Here is a 27434-nt window from a genome sequence, read left to right on the forward strand (position 1 = left end):
ACGCTTTTTGGGTTGTCTTTATATTCAACACACTGTGATTTTATATTCGCAATAATAATATCTGATTGTTTATCATTACCCGTCTAAAAGTTGTAATTTGTCATTTATCTTCCTCTTTTCATATGGCTAACAGAAAGGCACCTTTGACATTTCTTCTTTGATCAGACACAGTTACATTCCATTCGCACGTGGACACCGCCCCCTGTTGCCAAATTCAAGAACTGTTTAAAATGTGTCCAATCCCGTTACAACAGACTTGACTGTTGACCAATGAAAAGCCTATCTAATTTAGTGGACTGTTGGTTCCACCAATAGAGATTTTGTAACTAATATAAATCATCCGACGAAGATAGGCGTGCGGAGTGAACTGAACGGGACACAGCGCTAGAGAGGAAGAATCGCAGACACCGAGGAACACAAGGCCGTTTCTGTTGACACACTTGTGAGGGGTGGGCATCTCAACGTCAAGACGGTGTTGAGGTTTCATGCAGTTCTCTTTTATGAGAGTACATTATCCTATGAAACAAATAATTTGGAACTGAGTGTGTTCCCTACTGAACAACCAGGGATGTAAACACTGGACAAAAACAATTCAAATGCACAGGGCCATACACACAGACAAATTCGGGCTGTTATTGACAACGTTCCACTTCCTTTTATGTTGTATTTTCTAAACAAGGAATGACCTGTTCTCACTGGATTGTTTGATGGGGCTTCTAAGGATCATGATGCCGCCAAAGTTTCAGCTTCTGGCGCTTTTGGCATTCGCAGTGGCCATGTTCTTCTTGGAGAACCAAATCCAGAAGCTGGAGGAGTCTCGGGTGAAGCTAGGTAAGACTGCGTTCCAACTGTCCATGTTAATCATGATGCAGGTAATACAACAAGGAAAATGAGTCTGACATCCAATAGGGGTTGAATCATTGCTTAGCCTTTGTCAGCATGGTTGTCAATTTAGGGTTATCTTGTGACAGTTCTGTCTGTGTGAAAAGACAAACTGGCATTTTGAGGGCAAACCCGTGTGTGTGTGTGTGTGTGTGTGTGTGTGTGTGTGTGAGAGAGAGATTGGTGTCTTCTGGCAAAAACACAAACATACACTTACGCTGTTTACACTAAACTGCACTGATGTCTGGCCGCAGTCATGGTTACATTTAGCCCAATATTGGACTAAAAGAGCCTAAGGTTACTCCTTAGTCCAAGGACCTTACATATTCTGTTTAAATGGTGAATTGGCTCTGGAAGCCAAAACGGCCAAATACTCCATTTGAAGTGTGAACTGATTCTCAATTGCTATACGGTTCTAGAAACATATAGCCCTCTACTTTAATATCAAAATCATTAAACAAATTTAAAATACACACTTACTGTACACTTTTTAACAGTTGCAGCTGACAGTATTTTTCAGTGACAATGCATTTGTGATGTCTGTCTTGTTAACAGACAGGTAATTAGTACAGGTAGTCCATTCAGTCTTCCATCTGTTTGTCACGTAAACAAGCGCTGTAACATGGAAATATGGTCATGTGGCAACCCTAACCCTATAAAGGTGTGTATCTATTAAACCTTTTGATTAGAAAATTATTTCTCGCTGATATGAAAGATAAGGTCCTTATGGTTCTAAAACCGTACCACAAGCGATGTGTGTTTATGTTCATATCAAGCATCGCGGCTCTTAAACTACAGAAGACGCCTTCGTCCAATGACTCTTATATGTAATTGAAATGAGTCACGATCAAGGGCTAGGTTACATTAAGACACCGGGAAGCCTTGCGATACGTACCTCAGGAAAACGTACCTCAATGGTGTGTGTGTGTGTGTGTGTGTGTGTGTGTGTGTGTGTGTGTGTGTATACAGTTGAAGTCTGTAGTTTACATACACGTTCAACAAATACATTTAAACTCAGTTTCACAATTCCTGACATTTAATCCTAGTAAAAATTCATTTTTTAGGTCAGTTAGGACCACCTTTATTTTAACAATGTGAAATGTCAGAATAATAAGTGTTTTTATTTCTTTCATCACATTTCCAGTGGGTCAGAAGTTTACATACAGTCAAATAGTATTTGGTAGCATTGCCTTTAAAATTTTTTAACTTGGGTCAAACATATCGGGTAGCCTTCCACAAGCTTCCCACAATAAGTTGGGTGAATTTTGACCCATTCCTCCTGACAGAGCTGGTGTATCGGAGTCAGGTTTGTAGGCCTCCTTGCTCGCACACACTTTTTCAATAATGCCCACAAAGTTGGGCTTTGTGATGGCCACTCCAATACCTTGACTTTGTTGTCCTTAAGCCATTTTGCCACAACTCTGGAAGTATGCTTGGGGTCATTGTCCATTTGGAAGACCCATTTGCGACCAAGCTTTAACTTCCTGACTGATGTCTTGAGCTGTTGCTTCAATATATCCACATCATTTTCCTCCCTCATGATGCCATCTATTTTGTGAAGTGCACCAGCAAAGCACCCCCACAACATGATACTGCCACTCCCGTGCTTCACGGTTGGGATGGTGTTCTTCGGCTTGCAAGCCTCCCCCTTTTTCCTCTAAACGTAACGATGGTCATTATGGCCAAACAGTTCTATTTTTGTTTCATCAGACCAGAGGACATTTCTCCAAAAAGTACCATCTTTGTCTCTATGTGCAGTTGCAAACTGTAGTCTGGCTTTTTATGACGGTTTTGGAGCATTGGCTTCTCCTTTCTGAGCGGCCTTTCAGGTTATGTTGATATAGGACTCGTTTTACTGTGGATATAGATACGTTTGTACCTGTTTCCTCTAGCATCTTCACAAGACCTTTGCTGTTGTTCTGGGATTGATTTGCACTTTTTCACCAAAATACGTTCATCTCTAGGAGACAGAATGCGTCTCCTTCCTGAGAGGAATGACGGCTGCGTGGTCCCATGGTGTTTATACTTGCGTACTATTGTTTGTACAGATGAACGTACTACCTTCAGGTATTTGGAAATTGCTCCCAAGGATGAACCAGACTTGTGGAGGTGTACAATTTCTTTTCTGAGGTCTTGGCTGCTTGCTTTTGATTTTTCCCATGATGTCAAGCAAAGAGGCACTGCGTTTGAAGGTAGGCCTTGAAATGCATCCACAGGTACACCTGCAATTGACTCAGGCTAATTGACATCATTTATCAGATGCATCTAAAACCATGACATTTTCTGGAATTTTCCAAGCTGTTTAAAGGCACAGTCAACTTAGTGAATGTAAACTTCTGACCCACTGGAATTGTGATAGTGAAATAATCTGTCTGTAAACAATTGTTGAAAAAATGACTTGTGTCATGCACAAAGTAGAAGTCCTAACTGACTTGCCAAAACTATAGTTTGTAACAAGAAATTTGTGGAGTGGCTGAAACACTTAGGTTGGAGTCATTTAACTCGTTTATGTAAACTTCTGACTTCAACTGTATATATCCTAGCTTCACTTTGGCGGGTAAAGACTCAATTTATAACTCAAAAGAACAGACAACGACTTCTGTTTCCCCACTCTCGCCACCTTTCTGCGTCGCATCACATACACCGGGAATCTTTCAGTTCAGCTGGTCAACTTTTATATGTACTGCGACCCCAGGTATCACTCCTTTCATTGGCACCCTTTTCTTGAGAGCGAAACAATTCACTTGTCTTGCGCCCATTTGTTTTACTCCGAGCACCTTCTCCCTCTGACCAGCAGAAACACAAACAATTATCACTAGACCCATTCTGTTTACCTTCACCGACGTGAAACCACAAATGGATCAGGCAAGAGTACACTTTTTCCATAAACTTCACTCCTACTGTCAGACTCATCTTTATCCTGACCCTCGGTGCAAGCCTCAGTCTCTGATAATTTCACCACACCTACCACCTCCGATACTTCACCCTCATTCACTTCCATTTCTTCTCCTGTCTTCAGCACCCTCTGCTTACACTTTCTTCCCTTCTTTAACAAACCATCTCCCTTTTTTCCACCATTCTTACCTGACTCAAGCTCACCCTCTTCCCTCTCTCTCTCAGACCTTCTCACCCTCTCCATTTCCCTCAGTTTTCCAAGTACACGTCTCCTCATCATAATACTGCAAATACTCCTAACCACCATCTTGTTTCCGCCATCTCCTGGGACTCCATTTCCATTCCCCCGAGTCCGAGCCTCTCGTCTCTCATTGAATAACGACAGGCACTTCATTGATCAAACCCTACTGTTGACCAATCGGCGACGAGGGGGCTTCGGCTACCGACTTCGGCTTGCCTCGAGGGAAAAATTGTGTGTGCCCAAACAGCCTAAACCCAAACAGCTTAAGTCCAAAACAAACAAAAATGTCACAATGTAGTCATAACATACAGTGCATTCGGAAAGAATTCAGACCCCTTGACTTTTTCCACATTTTGTTATGTTACAGCCTTATTCTAAAATGGATTAACTAAATAAAAATCCTCATCAATCTACAGACAATACCCCATAATGACAAAGTGAAAACAGGTTTTTAGAAATGCCTTATTTACATAAGTATTCAGACCCTTTGCTATGAGACTCAAAATTGAGCTCAGGTGCATCCTGTTTCCATTAATCATCCTTGATGTTTCTACAACTTGATTTGACTCCACCTTTGGTAAATTCAATTGATTGGTTATGATTTGGCAAGGCACACACCTGTCTGTCTATATAAGGTCCCACAGTTGACAGTGCATGTCAGAGCTAAAACCAAGGCATGAGGTCGACGCAATTGTCAGTAGAGATCTGGGGAAGGGTACCAAAGAATTTCTGCAACATTGAAGGTCTCCATCATTGTTAAATGGGAGAAGTTTGGAACCACCAAGACTCTTCCTAGAGTTGGCCGCCAGACCAAACTGAGCAATCGGGGGAGAAGTGCCTTGGTCAGGGAGGTGACAAAGAACCCAATGGTCACTCTGACAGAGAACACCTACAAGGGTTTTCTTTATTTTTATTATTTTCTACATTGTAGAATAATAGGGAAGACATCAAAACTATGACATAACACATGGGATCATGTATTTACCAAAAGTGTTAAACAAATCAAATTATATTTGAGATTCTTCAAATGGCCACCCTTTTGTCTTGACGGCGTTGCTCACGTCAACAGTGACGAGGCGACTCTGGAACGCTGTCCTTCTAGGCAGAGTTGCAAAGAAAAAGCCATATCTCAGACTGGCCAATAAAAAGAAGAGATTAAGATGGGCAAAAGAACACAGACACTGGACAGAGGAACTCTGCCTAGAAGGCCAGCATTACTGCGCACTCCAATAATTTGTTGACTTTACAATACGTCTGATTGTTCCGTCCACAGATCAAACGTCTCTGTACACTGGAGCAGTGAACTATGTGTTGCATAGTCAAATAGTTCTGAGGTTTGAGGCAGGGTGACATGATGGACACCCCTGGCTGTCTAACCAGGTTCTGCTGCATTTCTTCCGTCTACATTGAGAAAGCAAGTTTTGTATATTTATATGGCCCATTTTATTGCACACTCAAATATTACCCATTCACAACTTATTTTCTTATCTGCTTTTTGCTCCCTGTGTCATTCATATCTTGTTACTATACTCAGAGTTTTAATCACTTTTCCTATTATTTAGATTTTCTTCCAGGCATATTGGTATCTCTGCCTTTAACGATCTGCTTACCCTGTAGCTAGCGTCATCTGTGTTCGCATCACCTGTGTTATCTGGTGACATATATATTCTTAGCATCCTCTTATGCCATTTAAGGATGGCATAGATATTTTGTAGAAACGTAAAGCGCTTTAGCGTTAGCGCGAGGGGCACTGACTGGATGCTTTCCCCATTGGCCGTAACTTAAGAGGGGAGTCATGCTATGCTTGCTAAGAGCCTCGTAAATAGAAACGCTGTTTATAAACCTGTCACCTCATGGCCCATGTCACTAACTAGGCTATGTATCTAAGTTTAACGCCCACACCAGTCTCCACTATGGTCCCCATATGTTCCCTGAGGAGCAATGAGCTAACTTAGTCACCGAGTAATGTTATAGCCAATGAGTGTGGCTGGTTGGTTAGAGCTTGATTGAATTGTTTTTATCACGTTGTACCTGAGGGGAAAAGTCCTAACTGAAGTGAGGTTGCGTAACACAAACTGTTACTCTAACACCAACTCATTCATTGGCGTCAACAATCAATTACACACAAGTATCAGGAGTCTGAAAAGACAGCCTTTCTGTATAGTCTAGGCCAGAGCTGTGTATGCAAATGTATGGCTCTTGGTCGAGGCCTGGTTGTATCATTTCATTTAGCCTCGTTAGTAGGTTAATTGAGGAGTGGCCAACTTGACTCCTCTCCAAGTTCAACTCTGCTCGCTCGCTCTCTCTCTCTTTGTCGCCATTATCCAGCGCACTCCGACTCCCTTTGAACTCCTTTTGACACCGTGGAGCTGTTTTTAGCCTCCCGGGGTTATAGAAAGGCCTGAGTCATGTTAATTGGCTGGCATTCACTACAGAGTGGCTACTGTACATCTCTAAGTGTCTCACCCTCACCACTCTGAAACATGCCATTTGAGTGCCTAATGGATTGGATCCGATTTGTGGAAATGCAGGTCTCAGGAATGGATTTGGTGTGGGCAGAGTGCTAATGGCCCTAATCTCGAGCAGTTAGGGCCCTGATTTGGTGTATTTATGGACATTGGCTTCCACTTTAAAGAAGAATGTCTTCCCGTGAAGTTCTGCGCTACATTTTGTGCACAGTTGCGACAAGATGACTGACAGGCTAATCACGGTGCTGTGAACTGTTTCGCAACACGGAGTATAGTTGAGACGGCTCTCCTCGCGCGCATGTTGTTCCCTTGTCGGTTTCCAAGAGGTTTGACGAGCGATCCGGGGTCGGTGTGGTTAAGCATGGGGGGGGGGGGAGGTGTCGTTTTATTCGAGGCGGGTGACTATCCCGTTTTATAACACTGCTCAACATCCCTATGAGAGACCCAGCTGAAACAAGAGCTTCTGTAGACCGGCACTGTCATAACGGATAATCGTATTACTTTTCAGCGGAGACCTTCCTTTGCTAGTCAATAACCATAAATGGCCTCTTATTTTATTTTTTATTATTTTAATTTTTTAAATGTTATTTTATTTCTTTATTTTTTAAATCTGCAGTCTGGGATGCTACCGCAGTGCAAGATTATAATCCCCTCTGGCCAAACAGCCTTTGGATAGGTCTCCCCCAATTTCAGACTTCTATCTCCCGCTTCAGAGCTTACAGTTGTATCAAAAGGGGAGGGAGGAATTACATTTTCATCTCAACACAAAAATAGTTAAACCCCTGGTAGCACCCATCATAAGCCTTAACAAAAGAGGGGAGAGACACATGCCTGCAGCATTTTACAACCAATTTTATCAGAGAATAGAGGGATAAGGCAGTCTGGCAGAACTGTTCCACTGCGCTCCTCCTGCCTTGCTTTATAGAAGGTGGAAATGAAATGCAACTGAATCCTACTTTCAGCTCTAGGGGGAACTGAGTTTCTCTACTGCTCTGGCAGACTTTCTCCTCAGCAGTGCAGTGCACTGTGAGTGCTGGCAGTCTGGTACACTGTGTGTCACTGACGAGACTGCCTAGGGACAGCTTCTTACCACAGAAGTGGTGTGTCATAGAAAGGCCATTTGGAACACTCGATGTTGACGAATGATCTCTGTCAATTCATTAGCTACTGCCGTTGTTCATGTAGCCTGGTTAAACCAGACTAAATGGGACGCTTGTCATTGTTTCACTTCACAATAGTGTGCAGTGTTCAGTCTGGTTTAACCAAAACCACCACTATGCTTGACGATTGGTATGAGGTTCTTACTGTGGAATGCAGTGTTTTATTTTTTTATTTTTTTATTTTTGCCAGACATAATGGGAACCATGTCGTCCAAAAAGTTTCTTTGAATCATCTGGCCATAGAACATTCTTCCAGGAGTCTTTACGATAATCCATGTTCCCCTAGGCACCTTTCGGCAAACTTGAGTCCACTTTTTGGACGACGTGGATCCCGGTGAAAAACCAAACACTGAATTCCACAGTAAGAACGCCGGTCAAGCATTGTGATGGTAATAAGGATGGGCATTTGACATTTTTTGACTGTTTGAGTACTCGCATGATTTATTATATTTTTGCAAGTACCCAAAAGGGAGAAACATTTTTATAATTTAGAACACAAGGCCTGTGCTGGAAAAAGTGTGTGCGTTTATCTACACTGAACAACTAATATGCAACTTGCAACAATTGTTCAAAGATTTTACTGAGTTACAGTTCATATAAGGAAATCAGTCAATTTTTAAATACATGTATTAGGCCCTAATCTATGGATTTCACATGACTGTGAATACAGATATGCATCTGGCAACAGATGCCTTCAAAAAAAGTTACGGGCATGGCTCAGAAAAACAGTCAGTATCTGGTATAACCACCATTTTGCCTCATGCAGCACAAAACATCTCTTTTGCATAGAGTTGATCAGGCTATTGATAGTGGCCTATGGAATGTTGTCCCACTCCTCTTCAATGGTTGTGCGAAGTTGCTGGATATTGGCGGGAACTGGAGCATGCTGTCGTACACGTCGATCCAGAACATCCCAAAAATGCTCAATGGTTGGCATGTCTGAGTATGCAGGCCATGGAAGAACTGGGACATTTTCAGCTTCCAGGAATTGTGTACAGATCCTTGTGACATGGGGCCGTGCATTAACATGCTGAAACATGAGGTGATGGTGGCGGTTGAATGGCATGACATAACCCCACCGCCACCACGGGGCACTCTGACAACGTCGACATCAGAAAACTGCTCACCCACACAACGCCATACACGCTGTCTGCCATCTGCCCGGTACAGTTGAAACCGGGATTCATCCGTGACGAGCTCACTTCTCCACCGTGCCAGTGGCGATCTAAGGTGAGCGTTTTCCCACTGAAGTCAGTTACGACGCTGAGCTGTAGTCCGGTGAAGACCCTGGTGAGGATGACGAGCACGCAGATGAGCTTTCCTGAGACAGTTTGTGCAGAAATTCTTCAGTTGTGCAAACTCACAGTTTCATCAGCTGTCTGGATGGCTAGTCTTTCACCATCCCTTCAGGATGTGGAGCTCCTGGGCTGGCGTGGTCTGTGGTTGTGAGGCCAGTTGGACGTACTGTCAAATTCTCTAAAATGACGTTGGAGACACTTTCTCTACAATAAACGAACATTAAATTATCTGGCAACCGCTCTGGTGGACATTCCTCAGTCAGCATGCCAATTGCACATTCCCTCAACTTGAGACATCTGTGGCATTGTGTTGTGTGACAACTGCACATTTTAGAGTGGCAGTTTTGTCCCCAACACAAGGTGCACCTGTGTAATGATCATGTTGTTTAATCAAATCCTTGATATGCCACACCTGTCAGGTGGATGGATTATCTTGGCAAAGGAGAAATGCTCACTAACAGGGATGTAAAAAAGAAAATTGGGCACAACTTTGAGAGAAATAAACTGCCTATGAAAACAATTCTGGGATCTTTCAGCTCAGCTACACTTTACATGTTGTGTTTATTTTAACTAGGCAAGAGATCACAACAATGCCTACTTTATCATAACTATTACAGATAACAGATCCTAATTGCTGAATTGCCCAATATACAGTATATTCAGTGAATAAAAAAGCAAGTTTCATTTTAAGATTAATTTATTGTAACCCTTATATTATATGGTGGAACACAATCTTCAAAAAGGCAGTAATCTCAGCCGTTGCGCTTTCTTGTAGAAGCCTACGTCTGTGCAATGGCATAGCCGTGTTTTGTTAATTTAGTAGACGAGCACTTATCACAGTCAAGACACACCTATTTTATAGTAAAAAAACATAACAGAATATTTTTTACAAAGGAAAAAAGTTGCCAGTGCGAATGCACACGTGCCTGGAACTGTTATTCTCAGAGTGATAATTTTGAAACGTGGCTCAATTTGGTGAGTTGAAAGACAATGTTTTTCAGGGTTACAAACCAAAATCTGTTTCTTTTCAATAGACAGACATTCCACATTGAGCACTGCATGTTGATGAATTACGGCCACGACATCTGGTGGGTAGGCATATGCTTAATGATTCTGATGAAAATACACTTAGTTATAAAATAATGTTATTCAATATTTCCAGTGTGGAACCGGTCTGTTTAGTGGGTTATAGTGTAGGCTAAACAATTCTAAATGGCAGTTTGCAAAGTAGCTTAAGCAGAAAATTGACTTGTGTGGAGGGAGCGGTCGGAATGCAATTGAGTGAACGAGACACTGAGGGGAAAGGGAATTTGGGGAGAAGACCGGTTTGGTGCTCAGCTTGGTTGTACCCGGCAAATGTACAAATGGAAGGGTAGAGTCAAAGCAAATGAACATCGTCTTCAAGACAACTTCACTTGTCCGTTCAGACAGCCACAAAGCACAGTCCACCAAATAGTTTTACAGTTTTTGTAAAAAAATATATATATTTGGTTAAAGCGGCAAACAATGGCAACGCTGCCTCCCTGGTTCTGTAAAAAACTGAGGGATGGGGCTGGAAAGGACCCTCTCAAATTCATAGACTGAGCTATGGATGCAAGGACTGACTATCCATGACATCAAAATAAGTTTTAACCATGTTTTGAGGCTATAAAGTGTTTGCTTACATTTACGTTGTTTACAAACATGGTGTAAAACCAAGCTTATATTTTGAGTTCTGTTGGTGTACGACAGTTGAACTAAGCTTGAGGCATTTAAAAATTATGTTCTTCAAGAATCTATGGGTACATATCCTTAATTTATAAGCCAACAAATATGTAGCAACTGATTGCCCCTTTTAAAAAAAAATTTATTACGTTTTTGAAGTTGGTTTTGAGTACTCTTACTCATGACCCTCCCTAGGTGATAGGGTGATGGTTTGGGGATGCTTTGCTGCCTCAGGATCTGGAGGACTTGCCATCATTGACGGATCCCTGAATTCTGCTCTGTATGCAGATCATTCTAATAAGAATGTCAGGTCATCCGTCCGTGAGCTGAAGCGCAGCCGAGTATTGCAGCAATGAGCCGACACACACAAGCAAATTTGTCAGAATGACTGAAAAGCAACCAATTTTTTTAAGTTTTGGAATGGCCTAGTCAAAGTCCAGACCTAAACCCAATTAGAGATGTTGTGGCAGGACTTGAAACAAGCAGTTCATGCTTGAAAATCCACAAATGTCTGAGTTAAAGAATTTCTTTATGGCACAATGGGCCGATGGAATTGTCTGTAGATCTCCGAGACAGGATTGTGTCGCTGCACAGATCTGGGGAAGGGTACAAAGAAGAGTTTCCTCCATTCTTAAAGGGAAAAAGTATGGAACCACAAAGACTCTTACTGGCTGGGCAGCCATCTCCAAACTGAGCAATTGGGGGTGAAGGGCCTTGGTCAGGGAGGTGACCAAGAACCCAATGGTCACTCTGACAGAGCTCTAGAGTTCCTCTGTGGAGATGGGAGAACCTTCCAGAAGGACAACCATCTCTGCAACACTCCACCAATTAGGTCTTTATGGTAGAGTGGCCAGATGGAAGCCACTCCTCAGTAAAAGGCACATGACAGCCCGCTTGAAGTTTTGCCAAAAGGCACCTAAAGACTCTCAGACCATGAGAAACAAGATTCTCTGGTTCGAATGCCAAGTGTCACATCTGGAGGAAACCTGGCACCATCCCTACGGTGAAGCATGGTGTGGGGATGTTTTTCAGTGGCAGGGACTGGGAGGCTAGTCAGGATTGAGGGATAGATAAACAGAGCAAAGTACAGAGATCGTTGATGACAACCTGCTGTAGAGCACTCAGGACCTCAGACTGGGGAGGAGGTTCACCTTCCAATAGGACGACTCTAAGCACACAGCCATGACAACGCAGGAGTGGCTTCGGGACAAGTCTCCGAATGTCTGAGTGGCCCAGCCAGAGCCCGGACTTAAACCCGATCAAACATCTCTGGAGAGACCTGAAAATAGCTGTGCAATGATGCTCCCCATCCAACCTGACAGAGCTTGAGAGGATCTGCAGAGAAGAATGGGAGAAACTCTCCAAATACAGATGTGCCAAGCTTGTAGCGTCATACTCAAGGCTGTAAACGATCCCAAAGGTGATTAACAAAGTACATAAGTACTCAGACCCTTTACTCAGTAAATGTCATATTTCAATAAATTTGCAAACATATTTATAAAAACCTGTTTTTTGCTTTGTCATTATGGGGTATTGTGTGTAGATTGTGGACTTACTCAAAACATTTTTTTTTTTTAAGGCTTTAGCATAACAAAATGTGGAAAGTCAAGGGGTCTGAATACTTTCCGAATGCATTAGGCTGATACATACAAGTGTCAGGATAGGATAGAACCTTGCTTTGCATCTATGCGCACTACTCTCTTGAGCTCTTAATGGTTGCTAGGCAGCGTAGGATATATTTTTAAACCTAGGATGGTAACTATCTTCAACTTGGCTACTACATGCACTGTGTTCTTAACCACAACTGGATGGATCCATAAAGAATGACTGTGTGAATAAATATCACTGAATGACAAATATTATAAAGTAGGCTAACGCAATTTGAAGGCATCATTTGTTGCTTACTGAAACTTGTTTATAATACATTTGAAGCAATAGCTTACCCGCGTGTGGTCAACTATTTCAGCAGCTTTTCGCGCTGCTTTGCGACAAGCGTGGGGACTCGTCTAGATAAATCGATTTATATCCAAATGGAGGCTGTGAAAGTGTTCGTTGAGGTGAGTGCTGCTCATGATGATGATGACGATGATGATGATGTCTCGTTGGCTCATTTGTTAGCACTGATCATAACATGCTAGCAAAAAAAAATCTGATAGTGGGCCTTGGCTGGGCCTACTAAACGACTGCGAGTGAAGAGAAATGATCCACTACTCCTGACAAAAAGCTTGTGACTTGTCTTACTCAATGTGATTTTTGTTTTACTGAATCTCCATCTGTATATCTGGTTAATTCTCTATCTGGGCAAGTAAGTGGTTGTATACGGTATGTATTTGTTTGCTCATCTATCACTGATCAGATCTGTTTTTAACATGCTATAATGTAGCCTAAATCAAGTGTAGACCTATTATTTTTGCTCGATCGTGTGTAGTAGGGGTGTCAAATTCATTCCAGGGAGGGCCTAGTGTCTGCAGGGTTTTTCTCCATTTTCTTTTTTCAGTTAAGCCCTAGACAAACAGGTGTGGGGAGTTCCTTACTAATTAGTGACTTTAATTCATCAAGTACAAGGGAAGAGCAAAAAACCTGCAGACACTCGACCCTCCTTGGAATGCGTTTGGCACGTGTAGCGTATCGGAAACTCCAAAAGCCTGCCGAGGTTGTGTAGTATGAACACGGGACATTCATCCTTTTGAAAATACACATTTGCTATTTTCAATCGGTATCATGATGAAGATGCTCTCAATGTAAGACCCTACGCCTTCTCCCTAACAAAGCGGAGTGAGGGCAAGACGAACGGTTTTTATATGACAGTGGTTCCACACGTTGCCTTAACGCAAGTTGTGTGGGAAAATGTTTCTTTTGTATTTTATTATGTTATATTTCATATGGCCTACTAGAAAATATGCAGTATGTGTGTTGACTGATCAGGGAAGGCTAAATGTGTCTTGTCTGGTTTTTATGAACAAAACAACTATTGAGTTCATGTGTACGGCACAGCCATGTACCCTATAGGCTGCACAGACCAGTAACATAATTAATCTCAATATGCCATTTGAGTCTTTCGAATACATTTTTATTAGTCTTTTATGTGTCTTGGGACCTGCCTAAAACAAATGTAGTAACGGATTTCATTGTGATGGTGTATATTCAATGGATTTATTCAAATAGACGTGCACGTACTGCCACTCCTAAACTTGCCGCCATGGGCACGGGAGATCTAAAAGGCTTATCCCCGGCAAGAAGGTGGTTAAATGGCTTGGGGATAGAAGCTGTTCAGGAGCCTGGTACCCCTTGCTGTGTGGATCAGAGAAAAGACTATGGCTTTTCCGGGTCTTCATTTCAAACCGCCCAATATAGAGGGCCTGGATGGCAGGGAGCTTGTCCCCAGTGATGTACTGGGCTGTGCGCACCACCCTCTGCGCCATGCGATTTGAGGGCAGTACTGTTGCCATACCAAGCAGCCAATCAAGATGCTCTCAATGGTGCAACTTTTTTAAGGATTTGTGGACCCATGCCAAACCTTTTCAACTTCCTGAGGGGGAGGAGGTGCTGTTGCGCCTTCACGACTGTGAGTGTCCTTAAAAAAAAAAAAGTAAGGTCCTTAGTGATTTGGACACAGGAACTTATAGCTCTCAACCCGCTCCACTGCAGCCCCGTGGACGGGGGCATGCTCGCCCCCCGTTTCCTGTAGTCCACAATTTGGCTCCTTGGTCTTTCTGACTTTGAGGGAGAGGTTGTTGTTGTCCCGGCACCACACTGCCAGGTCACTGACCTCCCTGTAGGCTGTCATCAACAACTACAGGAAGTGTTTGGTTATAGACATTGGAGCTAAAGGTGGCACAACCAGTTATTGAGTGTAAGGAGCAATTTTGTTTTTGCACAGGCATTGGGTGTTGTATGACCTCTTTTATATTAATGTTGATACCTATTTTATTTGTTAGATGTTCACTCAGGTTCCATTTTATCTAATATTTGGTTTAAGATCTGATAACATTCAGGTAAAAATGTAAAAATAGAGAATCAGAAAGGGTGCAAATATTTTTCCACGGCACTGTACATCTGCATTGTTATATAAACTGTCTTTCTGGGGTTTAAAAAACAGTTTTGACATTTGGATAGTGGACGACAGTGTGGTTTCCCACATGATCAGTTTGCCTTACCATCTCTTAATCGGTGGTGGACATGGACAAATCTCTGTTAATGAAGATATTCCCCTGCTTAGTCAATGACCAGTCCTGCCAAGAGATCCAGTCAAATCAATTGTCCACCCCACAGAGCGGCCATTAACAAGGCATTGAATTATTAGTCTCTATGGCCTGCCGTCTGTATAAACTGCTCTATATTCTTGTGTAACTGGCAGTTTTCTTTGGGGGGGGGGATGGATGTGACGGAAGCTTATTTTTTTATTTTTTTTTTTTTTAACTGACAATGTACGCGCATACTGGCAACTGATTTGTACCCTTACAAGTGTCTGTTAAGCTTGCAGTGATACAGTAGCCTGGTACCATACTTTATGTACTGTAGACTCTAGACATGCTTGCATGCTATGGTACTTCCTTTTTTTGGAGGATTGCTTAAATCTAAAACTAGCACTTAAGAACTGACTAAATCCTTGTCCGCTACGCTAACCATCCGAGGGACTAGTATCCTAGAGACCAGTGTTGGTCCACAGCCTAACCAGTGGTTAAGAAACAATGAACTTGTTTCTCATTCTCAGCCTTTAAAAAATTGTACTAGGGACTGGCAAGCTATCCCTATTGAGTCAAGTGCCGGCAGCAAGCTATGATTTTTTTTCTTCCTTGGTGTGCTGCTTACTGTATGTAGACTAGAGCTGACTAAATTAGCAGAACCGTCTCGGGGATGTGGTCAGCAGCATCCCACGGACCGGAGGTTGAGAAACTGAACTAGATAGGCCTAAGTCTTCTAACACAAAGTGGAGTTGGCTAAAGAACAGACTGGACTCCTATTGATGCTCATCTTAAGAGCGCATGGTCTCCATCTTTTCTAACAGATTTTAAGGCCAGCTAGGTTGAACGCTCTCCATTGTGAATACCCGTAATGATACTAAGTTGGGCGGGGAATTGCCAGGGACCTCACAATACGATATTGTCACGATACAGGTGAAGTCGGAAGTTTACATACACTTAGGTTGGAGTCATTAACTCATTTTTTTTTTTAACCACTCCACAAATTTCTTGTTAACTGACTTGCCAAAACTATAGTTTGCTATAGTTTTATCTACTTTTGTGCATGACACAAGTAATTTTTCCAACAATTGTTTACAGACAGATTATTTAAATTATAATTCACTGTATCACAATTCCAGTGGGTCAGAAGTTTACATACACTAAGTTGACTGTGCCTTTAAACAGCTATTATTCTGACATTTCACATTCTTAAAATAAAGTGGTGATCCTAACTGACCTAAGACGGGGAATTTTTACTAGTATTAAATGTCAGGAATTGTGAAAAACTGAGTTTAAATGTATTTGGCTAAGGTGTATGTTAACTTCAACTGGTGCGATGCAATTCTGTTGGTGTCCCAATTTTATATGAAGGCATGTCGATACTGTGATTTTTATTGCCATTCGATGTTCTATACATGTATTGCTCACTATATGTCTGCAGCAGAGGGACACGAGAGCAATGAGAAAATGAGCTTTGAACTGTCATGGAAATAAGTGCTGACAACAGATTGTCTTACCATTTTAAAAGGAAGATGGAGAACAAGCTATAGGATGAAAAATACTGGTATTTTGCCGCTAGTACAGCCGACTAGCGCAAAAAATATTGCGATACCGCCAAAAATAATATCCAGACATGTTACTGTAACTTTTTTATCTTTTTTTTTTACCCTGTCATAAGGCTAGAATCGGACCATCGTAAGACCTTTTACCCCAAACAACAACCTCCCTCAAAGCTGCCTGAAAAGGTGTTTCCTTATGCCCTTCTCTTAACTGAAAAGGGCATGCTTTTGTCTGCTGACAACAGATTGTTTGTTTTGTCTCGCTTCACTGACAGAGGCTTGTGTAAACTCTCATGAGGAAAATAGGCCACTTAACAAGATACCTTTCCACCAAGAAATGGGCTACTTCCACATACCAGATTTGTATTGGCATGTGGAAATGGGGCATCTGAGCGCTTGGTTACACGGTTGCCACCGCAACTCTGACGCCAGAGAAATATCTGCACTTGCTTGGGCTAGGCTGTACACGCCAGCCGAATTATTTTGTTATTTTTTTATTTATTTTTTATTAAAAAAGTAGTTTCTCGTTAACTGCCTTGACTCTCTCAGATGTCTAGACCTCAGCTGCCAGGCTAGACGTGAATGAGAGCTTTCATGGGCCATCAAAGCTGCAGTTGTCTCCAAGCCAGGAAAATCCCCCCTGCTACGGTAATCTGTCCTAAAAAGAAGACTTACAATTTAATTGCTTTAACTCATTCACTTCCTGTCAATTCTTCACAAACGCTGCAAGATTCTGATGTTTGTGTAGGTCTGTGTTTCTTTTTGTCATGCATTTGTTTGAAACGGTAGTTCTGTACAGTCATTGATGAAGCATTTAGTTGATCAGGCTCCTGTAAATTTCTAGTTGCTGCAGCTGTGAAAAGTTAGCACACGGGTCCCTCATACAATACGCTTGACATGTCTATGCAGGTCTTCAATAGAAACTGAGTGTAGCTCTCTCAACTCGCACCTCCTCAACTAATCACACACTTTTATTCACTCCTGGCACTACGGTAAACAAATAATACATGTGCGGCATGAGCGAGAATGTGTGTCTCACTCCTAATTATCCACCAGGAAACGGGGCAAAGCTAATGTTGGGGGGGGAACATCACTTCTACTTTTTTTTCTTCTAGCTGCAACCTAGATCTCCTCCCTGTCATACTCCATTGATTTTGCAATCCAGCGCTATTGAAGCAGAACGACACAAGGCGTCTACCTCTCAGACTGGCGATAGCCAATCTCTATTACCCCTTAGCCTAGACTTTGGCTCGGGGGGCTAACAAGGATGAATAGCCACGGAGTATGATGGATGTATGAGCTGCCTGGAGAAAAGATAATCACCCCTGTTGTTATTATCAGATCTTATGAGATGGCCGTAATGTATGACAAACTGTCATTTGCGGATTTCCCGCCGAGTATGATTGATTGGAAATTCGAATTAAGCGTGAAATTGTAGTAAATAGCCTATTGCGATCTCGGCTGGTGTTTTTAGAATGTGTTCAGAATAATAGGTATCGGTTTAGTGTTTAAGACTGTGTTGCCGCCATAGGTCATTAATTAGCTGGAATTATATGGAGGCGAAGGGGGAACCAACGGAAATGGGAACTGAATGGAAGCGCACTGTGTGGCCAGAGTGATTATTCTTTTAAGAGCAGGCCTTTTGTCCAGTAATTAAATTACCTCAGAGTCGACCATTAGCTTAAGTGTCTGGCGCCCTCTGCTCAGATACAGTGGGTTTCTAACTAAGCTTGTTCAACACCATGGACTACAACAAGGCTGTAACTCATGCTTTGTTGTTGGTACTGAACACCATGCTCTTAACTTTCGGTTTGGGGCCTGTTTTTAAGTTCAGCTCATTATGCTTTACAGCTAGGGAGAGCTGATCCTGATTCAGTTAGTGACTAGTCTCCAATATTTAGGACATGCCATGGGAATAGGCTAAGGCCAGGGGTAGGTAACTAGATTAGATTCAGCCGCAGACCATTTTTATTCAGAGCGGCAGGTGGGCCGAATATAATTAGAATAATTTGTACACTGCAAACTGAGCCCAACTAAGCCCAAAAATAAATTGTATTTGACAATAACAATCATGCTTTGATTCCATTGAGACACGATCACATACGGTGCCTTCAGAAAGTGTTCACAGCCCTTGGCTTTTGCCACATTTTGTTGTGTTACAGCATGATTAAATTGAGCTTGTCACTGGCCTACACACAACACCCAAAGTGTAACTATGTTTTTAGAATTTTTCTCCAATTATACTGAACAAAAATATAAACGCAACATGTAAAGTGTTGGTTTCATGAGCTGAAATAAGATCCCAGAAATTTACCATATGCACAAAAAGCTTATTTCTCTAATTTTGTGTACAAATGTATTTATATCCCTGTTATTGAGCATTTCTCCTTTGCCAAGATAATCCATCCACCTGACTGGTGTGGAATATCAAGAAGCTGATTAAACAGCATGATCATTACACAGGTGCACCTTGTGCTGGGGACAATAAAAGGTCACTAAAATGTGCTGTTTTGTCACACAACACAAATGCCACAGATGTCTCAAGTTGAGGGAGTGTGCAATTGGCATGCTGACTGCAGGAATGCTCACCAGAGTTGTTGCCAGAGAATTTAATGTTAGTTTATTGTAGAGAAATTGTCTCCAATGTCGTTTTAGAGAATTTGGCAGTATGTCCAACCAGCCTCACAACCGCAGACCACGTGTGACCATGCCAGCCCAGGACCTCCACATATGGCTTCTTCACCTGCGGGATCATCTGAGACCAGCCACCTGGACAGCTGATAAAACTGAGGAGTATTTCTGTCTGTAATAAAGCCCTTTTGTTTGGAAAAACTCATTCTGAGTGGCTGGGCCTGGCTCCCCAATGGGTGGGCTTATGCCCAGTCATGTGAAATCCATAGAAATCTAATGAATTTATTTCAAATGACTGACCGTTTATCGGAACTGTATCTGTCGGTATAATCATTGAAATTGTTGTTTTTGTTCAGTATAATTACAAATGAAAGCTGTAGTATCTTCAGTCAAGTATTCAACCCCTTTGTTGTGATAAGCCTAAATACGTTTGGGAGTAATAAGTTGCATGGACTCACTCTGTATGCAATAATGGTGATTTTTAACAATTCTTTTTTTAATAACAACCTCATCTCTGTACCCCACACACATACAAATTCCTCAGTCGAGCAGTGAATTTAAAAAATATTCAACCACAAAGACCAGGGAGTTTTTTTCAATGCCTCACAAAGAAGTGCACCTATTGGTGAAAAATGTGACATTGAATATCCCTTTGAGCATGGTGACGTTAATAATTACACATTGGATGGTGTACCAATACACCCAGTCACTACAAAGATACAGGCGTCCTTCCTAACTTCATTGCCAGAGAGGAAGGAAACCACTCATGGATTTCACCATGAGGCCAATGGTGACTTTACAACAGTTACAGAGTTTAATGGCTGTGATAAGAGAAAACTGAGGATGGATCAACATTGTAGTTACTCCATAAAACAAACATAGTTGACAGAGCAAAAAGGAAGTCTGTACAGAATAAAAAATACTCAAACATGCATCCTGTTTGCAATGAGGCACTAAAGTAAAACTGCAAGAAATGAGCTTCATGACCTGAATACAAAGCATTATGTTTGGAGCAAATCCAACACATCACTGAGTACTACTCTTTATATTTTCAAGCATGGTGGTGGCTGCATCGTGTTATGGGTATGCTTGTCATCGGCAAGGACTTGGGAGTTTTTCAGGATACAAAAATAAACATAATGGAGCTAAGCACAGGCAAAATCCTAGAGAGAAACCTGGTTCAGTCTGCTTTCCAACAGACACTGGGAGATGAATTTACCTTTCAGCAGGACAATAACCTAAAACACAAGGCAAAATATGCACTGGAGTTGCTTACCAAGATGACGTTGAATGTTCCTCAGTCGCCTAGTTACATTTTTGACTTAAATCATCTTGAAAATATATGGCAAGACTTGAAAATGGCTGTCTAACAATGATCAACAACCAACTTCACAGCGCTTAAAGAATTGACAAATTATAATGTGCAAATATTGTACAATCCAGGTGTGCAAAGCTCTTAGACTTACCCAGAAAGACAGCTATAATTGCTACCAAAGGGGATTATAACATGAATTGACTGGTGGGAATACTTTATGTAACTGATATATTTCTGCATTTTCAATAAAATTGCAAAAATGTCTAAACCATGTTTTCACGTTGTCATTATGGGGTATTGTGTATAGGTGCGTGAGAAAATCAAATCAAGTTTGAATTTAGGCTGTAACAGACAATGTGATGGGGTATGAATACGTTCTGAAGGCACTGTATGTAATTAAATTTTATTTTTTTGGGGGGGGTTGAATTCCTGATGATATTAGGGCTTTTACCCCCCCCCCAATTTTTTTTCTTCTAAAATGAATAAATTGACAACTTAGGAGGTCCCCAAAAATTTCACACTGGATGGTTTTGGCCCGCGGGCCGCTTTTTGTCAACCCCTGTTCTAGGCCTAGAGATTTGGGCTCGAATCCGCACACATGGCATCTCCGAGTGAGAGTGCTGATCTAGGATCAGCTACCCAACTGTCCATATAATCACATTAATTTTGATCTAAGATCAGTTTAGCCTTTTAGATCAGCACTCCTACTGTGGATACGGGCCCTGATTTATGAAATTGTAACGGTCCGATAACAGCTCTTTTATGGCTATGTGCTTTAGGTGGGGTGGGGGGGGGGTCACTTAGCTATTTTGGGTGTTACTCATGACCATATTTATCGATGGTCATGATGACAGACGACCATAGACAGCCACCTGTCACAGCCCAGTATCGTGGCTAGCACCAGCTGTTAGCACGGTTGGTTAGCGCTAGCTTTGATCAGTGGGACATAAGCAGACGCCTGGGAGGGCATATGGGGGATGGTGTATGTGGGGATGGCAGAGGGGGAAGCAGAGTGATCACAGATTACATCTTCATTTCCCCTCTACCAGGTGCCAGCGTGTCTACATGGATAGGCATGACCTGGGCTGACTTGGCTCTGTGTTCCCACGAGTATTAGGTGCAGGAGTGTTGTTGTGTTCCAGCACAGATCTGAGCCATTGTCACCACCAGTCAATCTGAAACTGATTTGACACAGAAGCCTATTTTTTTTGTTTCAGTCACACAATTGTTTTAATAGTAGGTGCTGAAGGCCCTTAAAGGGATAGTTTACCTAAATAGAAAGTGTCCTAAGGACCCATAGTTTTTTATTTATTTTGGTTTTTATCTATTTTTCTTTTTTTGCTACTGGTCTTTAAGGCATATATACATTTCCTATTAGGAATAAGCAAAGGCTTTGATTTATTTTCAAATAGATTAGAAAACATCTACCGGAAAGTCTTAAACTGTATTAGAAATACATACATACACAATGTTGAAGTGAAGACCCCTGCCCACATCTTTTAGATATTTTCTCATTTCTTTCCCTCATTAGGGAGGATAATGAAAGGTATACCCTATCTGTTAGTTAGTGTTTTAACATATATATATTAATTTTGAATTAAGTGATTAACACTTGAAATTCTGTTACCAAATTGGTAACAGAATTTCAGAAAAATTGATAATGGAATTTCTGCAATTAAAATCTGATACAATGGGGAAATCGTAGTCACAAACCACAGTTGGGTCACCTGCTACTGACTTCCCTTCCACTGGCATACTGTAATGTTCAGCTCATATCTGTTTTCTTTCTGTCATCTGGTGGTCTCCTCACCCACTGAGCACAAGACATCCATGGACGTTGCCATTTTATCGTTCCAGCCTGGCCTTGATTTCAACGTCCACAGACGTCTGAACCGGTCTTCATTTGGCCTAAACATAGACGTCAATGATTGGTTCAGATTTGGAACGGACCAAATCTGAAGCAATCATAAGCTTCTATGTTGCACAAGTTTGGACAGCAGAGTAGAGTATAGTTCAATAGAGTAAGGTGCACAGAGCACACTAGAGTTGAGTACACTATACCAAGCAAAAAGGCAGTAACTGCTCATAGCGTGGAACTGAGAAAAATGGTTTTTTATTTACCTTGGTTTCACAGTAACTTTATGCAGTTACTGCTAACATGACCCCCATTTTCTCCAAAACACAATACAATAGAGGCAGGAGACTTGTCGAGATGATTAAGCATCTATTTAATGTAGCAAAAATGACTCATTCATTTTCGACCAAATGAGCAGTTACTGCCTTTTTGCTTGGTAGGGTAGTATAATGTACTGAATTATACTCTACTTGACTGTACTGTACAGTTATGTGCTATACTGAGCTCTACTTTGATGTTCAAATTTGTGAAACATAGATGTCTATGTCTGGGCTGCAAGAAGCCTAGTGGTTAGAGCGTTGGGCCAGTAACTGGAAGTTTGCTGGTTTGAATCCCAGAGCCAACAAGGCTCTGTTGATGTGCCCTTCAGCAAGGCACTTAACCCTAATTGCCCCTGTAAGTCGCTCTGGATAAGAGTATAATGTGTGTTGTATTATTATTATTATTATTATTATTATCAAATATGCAAAGGAGGATATTGCATATTTCTACCTTTTTTTTTTTGTGTACCAAATTTAGGACACATCACCATGAAGAGAATGACATTCATATCTATAATTATGCATTTCTGTGTAGTACAGATCAGGGACCGAAGATGAAATTCAATTAAAGCAATTATTCTACCGCGTGTAAATTCACTTCACTTACTGTAGTTCAATAACCCAAATAGATTTTTTTCAAACTCAAGGTGTCACGTCATTGCTGACACCCCATTCTTTCTGCAGACATCTGTGAATCTTTCATTTTGAGCAGGTATTTTAAGAGTTTTTGAAATACGTGGTCACATAGAACACACTGAGGGAGATTTTACCAAAATTCTGTTACCAGACTTTGCATCTGCATAGTTCTTCCAGTAAAACTTTGAAGATGATGTTTTTTGTTTGGTATCCATTTTTTTTAAGTGGAAAAAATGGTCTATAATATGGTGGACTAACCCTTTAACTCCTCTTCTTCTGGGCAGAGCGGGCCATCGCCAGGCACGAGGTGCACGAGATCGAGGAGAGGCACACGCAGGACGGCCTGCGGGAGCGGGAGGCCCCCTCGGCGGCCGGCGGCGAGGACGTGGTGGTTATCTACAACCGCGTGCCCAAGACGGCCAGCACCTCCTTCACCAACATCGCCTACGACCTGTGTGGCAAGAACCGCTACCACGTGCTGCACATCAACACCACCAAGAACAACCCAGTCATGTCCATGCAGGACCAGGTGAGCGAGTTGAGGCCAGAGGGTCAAGGGTTTAACGTCCCTCTATATGTAGCTGATTAGAGGAAAATATTACATACAGTGGATGCTGATGGAGGGAGAGATCAGAGGATTAGCTCTTTGTAATGGCTGGAATGGAATGAATATAAAGGCTCCACACACATGGTTTCTTCCGTGATCCATTCCAACCATTGCAATGAGGCCGTCCGCCGATTTTGAAAGTGACACCAGCTGCCACTCGTCGCCCACTGTTTACATGCTGCCAGAATTCTAATGTAGCAATGTTTTGACCTCTGGAAGAGACGTATAGAGTAACTCTATACGTCTCTCTCGCTCTTCCGCAGAGGTCAAAACATTGCTGCATTAGAATTCTGGCAGCATACGACGAGTGGCAGCTGGTGTCACTTTAAAAATCGGCAAGAGTGAATGCGAGGGAGGGAGAGATTGAAGAGGGGATTGCATAGGCACATGTCATGCATTAATTGCCGCTGCCTACCTGCTCAGGTGCGGTTTGTGAAGAACGTGACAGAGTGGAGGGAGATGAAGCCGGCGTTCTACCACGGCCACGTCTCCTTCCTGGACTTTACAAAGTGAGAACCCCTCACTACTGCACACATCCTACCAGATAGCCCTTTTGCTGCTGTCTCCCCCTTGTGGTCTAATAGAATACTACATCACTATTGCGCAACATTCAGAATGTCACAGATGGTTGCAGCCTATCGAAGGGATACGGCTTTAAATCGTATGAAAAGGGGTGTCGTAATGGCAAGTTGAAGCAACGCTGTCCTATTGAACAGGGCCTAGATTTGCAACTTGTGACGTGTCCATAGGTCATCTTAGATATGTCATTTCTAACGTCTTTATGCTAGACGTAAGTCCTTATACAATAAATGATAACACCATCACTTATTGAACAGGCCCGCGATTAAGATATTGTCTGTTCATAGGTCATCTTAGACAATATATGTGTAATATACGGGTCGGGTAGGACATCATTAAACAATTTATTCTAACACTAGCTTTCTGTTTTTACCCAGGTTTGGAGTGAAGAAGAAGCCCGTCTACATCAATGTGATCCGCGACCCCATCGAGCGCCTGGTGTCCTACTACTACTTCCTGCGTTTTGGGGACGACTACCGGCCCGGCCTGCGGCGCCGAAAACAGGGGGATAAGAAGGTCAGTCCCACAGTCCTCTGCGTTATCTCGTACATCTTTGCATGCGCGGTAGAACAGCGCAATATGTACTGCCGTTTTATTGGGTTTTTTTCCCCCACCTACTGCTCGACACACCTCACCTCTGTTTCGTCCACAAAACAAAAACGATAACAAAGGTGCTGGAGCGAACAGTAGGACTGTTTCCCGTAATGCGGATTCCGTCTTTAGGGTTCCACTTAGGACAGAATGATTATATTTGATTTATTAGCCGTACTATATACAATGTATTTGAACAGTAAAACACGCTTCCATAGGTAATGCCACATTACATTTTTCGTTGATGTGATTCAGACCTTTGATGAGTGTGTGTCGGCGGGTGGCTCGGACTGCGCCCCGGAAAAGCTGTGGCTGCAGATCCCCTTTTTCTGTGGTCACTACTCCGAATGCTGGTATGTACCCCTACTTACGTGACATCCATACCCTGCATTCTTAACCTATAACACATTTCTTAATGGGCTGGGATATGGACAGTTGAACCCTTTTAACATCCATTTAAACTTACCTCCATTATACATACTATTGCATGCCTTTTGATATGCTTTTTCTCTCTTGTAATCTGTATCATCCCCCCCTCTCTTTCTGCCCCCTGTCTGAACTGTCGAGAATGCGAGACTAGCCTATTTGTTTGATTTGTAACGCAGTTTATTGATTTTTGTATTTGTTTTCCCGTGCTTGTACTGTATACTGCAATTCAGCTCGGAGCTGCCAGTGTATCCAATGTGAAATCATTCTAGATGTAAATCTGAACATCTCGTGTACAAAGGGCTTTCTAAATACATTTGATAGACAGTCGATCAATTCCCCCCCCATAGGAACGTGGGCAGCCACTGGGCTCTGGAGCAGGCCAAGTATAACCTGGTCAATGAGTACCTGCTGGTGGGGGTGACTGAGGAGCTGGAGGACTTTGTAATGATGCTGGAGGCGGCGCTGCCGCGCTTCTTCAGGGGCGCCACTGAGCTCTACAAAACGGGTACGCTACCAATGCCTACTTCCTACTGAGAGGACGTTTTAGATTAGGACTTTATTCAGGACTATTTATCACTAAGGTGAGATTGATTTAGTCTTTTTCCAGCTTTTTTTTAATTTTAGTGTCAGCCAATCGTATGTAGAATGATGACGTACCTGTTTTTTAATGTGTTGAAGCATATACAGTAGGTGTACCTTTTGTCACAGGAGAGGTGATTTAAGTGTGTAAACAAAAGCACATTTTCACTTGTTGCTGCTCTGTGAGAGACCAATTCTCACTTTTCTACATACCATCTTTAACTAAAAACGATATGCCCCTTACCCAACAGGGAAGAAATCCCACCTTAGGAAGACAAGTGAGAAGAAGCCGCCCACCAAGGAATCCAGCGCCAAGCTGCAGCAGTCCGCCATCTGGAAGATGGAGAACGAGTTCTACGAGTTTGCCCTGGAGCAGTTCCAGTTTGTCCGGGCTCACGCCGTCCGGGAGAAGGACGGGGAACTCTACCTGCTGGCTCAGAACTTCTTCTATGAGAAGATCTACCCCAAAACAAACTAGCGCACATGAAAGATGGACCATTCATCTAGGCTTCATGCCGTAGTCACACACACTGGGGAGAGGACAGGGGAGAGGAGGAAAACTAAGATCATCAGTGGATCTGTGGAACTGTCTGTGTTAGACGTTGTTAGCAGTTTCTGAATGTCGCCCGCTTCACTGACTCCTCCGTCTCCATAGTAGCCGACAGAACCAGGAAGCTGCCTCTTCCTGGTGCGAGAGTGCCAATAGGGCATTTTCCCACCAGCATCTAAGTTCCAGGACTACCTTTCTCCTTCCAGGTGACAGTTCACAGGAGTGATTTGCTTGAGAGACACATGGCAGGAGATGAGTCTACTTGGCAGCTGGCCATGTCCTTTTTACTTCTGGTCACATGATTTGTATTTTCCGTCCAGAGGGCAGGTTTTTATTGGCTTGCTCTGTTTGTTTGCATTTTATTTGTATTTTCATTCTACTTTACTATCATCGTCTATGGGAACATTGTCGTCCCACTTTTTATGTGTTCAAATGATGTAACCATCTAAAATTAAAAGTTGACTACAATGTTATCTTGGAGTTTATCTATATGAATTGAAGACGTTTTTACAAAATCTAATTTCTGTGGCCTCCATAGACTTGGGTGACTGATACACCCTGTTCACGACTATGGTACTACTATTCAGTGTTTTTATACTGTACTTATTTACTTGTTTTCAGACTCTTTGACCCAGTTGGATTATTGCTAGGTGGAATGTGAAGTGTTTACACATGATGTAATTAAACTATGGAAGAAGACAATTCAGCTGCTGTATATATTACTAATTTCAATACATCTGGATTAAACGGTTATTTTATTTCAAGAGGACTTGCTATAATTTCAGATTTGGTATAACACATTTAGTTAATGAGCTAGCCATTTGTAAATTTTTCTCTCAGCTTTTGTTATTTTCTCTAGATTTGCAAGAGACCATTTCATTTTAGTGCTTTTATTGTCGATATATCATATGTTTGCTCTTTGAACCCAAAGTGCCCCCAAATCCATTGTTT

At 42.2% G+C, this 27434-nt stretch overlaps 1 protein-coding gene across 2 annotated transcripts; it reads left to right on the top strand.

Moving 5' to 3' along the window:
* Positions 1-346: 346 nt before the first annotated feature.
* hs2st (Heparan sulfate 2-O-sulfotransferase 1) lies at positions 347-27247 on the top strand. 2 transcript variants are annotated; one of them, XM_045693651.1, is made up of 8 exons: positions 347-480; positions 680-831; positions 23433-23677; positions 24179-24264; positions 24712-24850; positions 25181-25278; positions 25702-25859; positions 26185-27247. In XM_045693651.1, the coding sequence occupies exons 2-8, from the start codon at positions 708-710 to the stop codon at positions 26409-26411; spliced, it is 1077 nt and encodes a 358-aa protein (XP_045549607.1). In that variant the 5' UTR covers positions 347-480; positions 680-707; the 3' UTR covers positions 26412-27247. The 2 variants fall into 2 exon arrangements, with proteins under 2 accessions (XP_045549607.1, NP_001167199.1); NM_001173728.1 differs by having other exon boundaries at positions 402-831; positions 26185-27189.
* The last annotated feature ends 187 nt before the right edge of the window (positions 27248-27434 follow it).

This window comes from Salmo salar, chromosome ssa14, assembly GCF_905237065.1.
Source record: "Salmo salar chromosome ssa14, Ssal_v3.1, whole genome shotgun sequence".
Classification (NCBI taxonomy): Eukaryota; Metazoa; Chordata; class Actinopteri; order Salmoniformes; family Salmonidae; genus Salmo; species Salmo salar.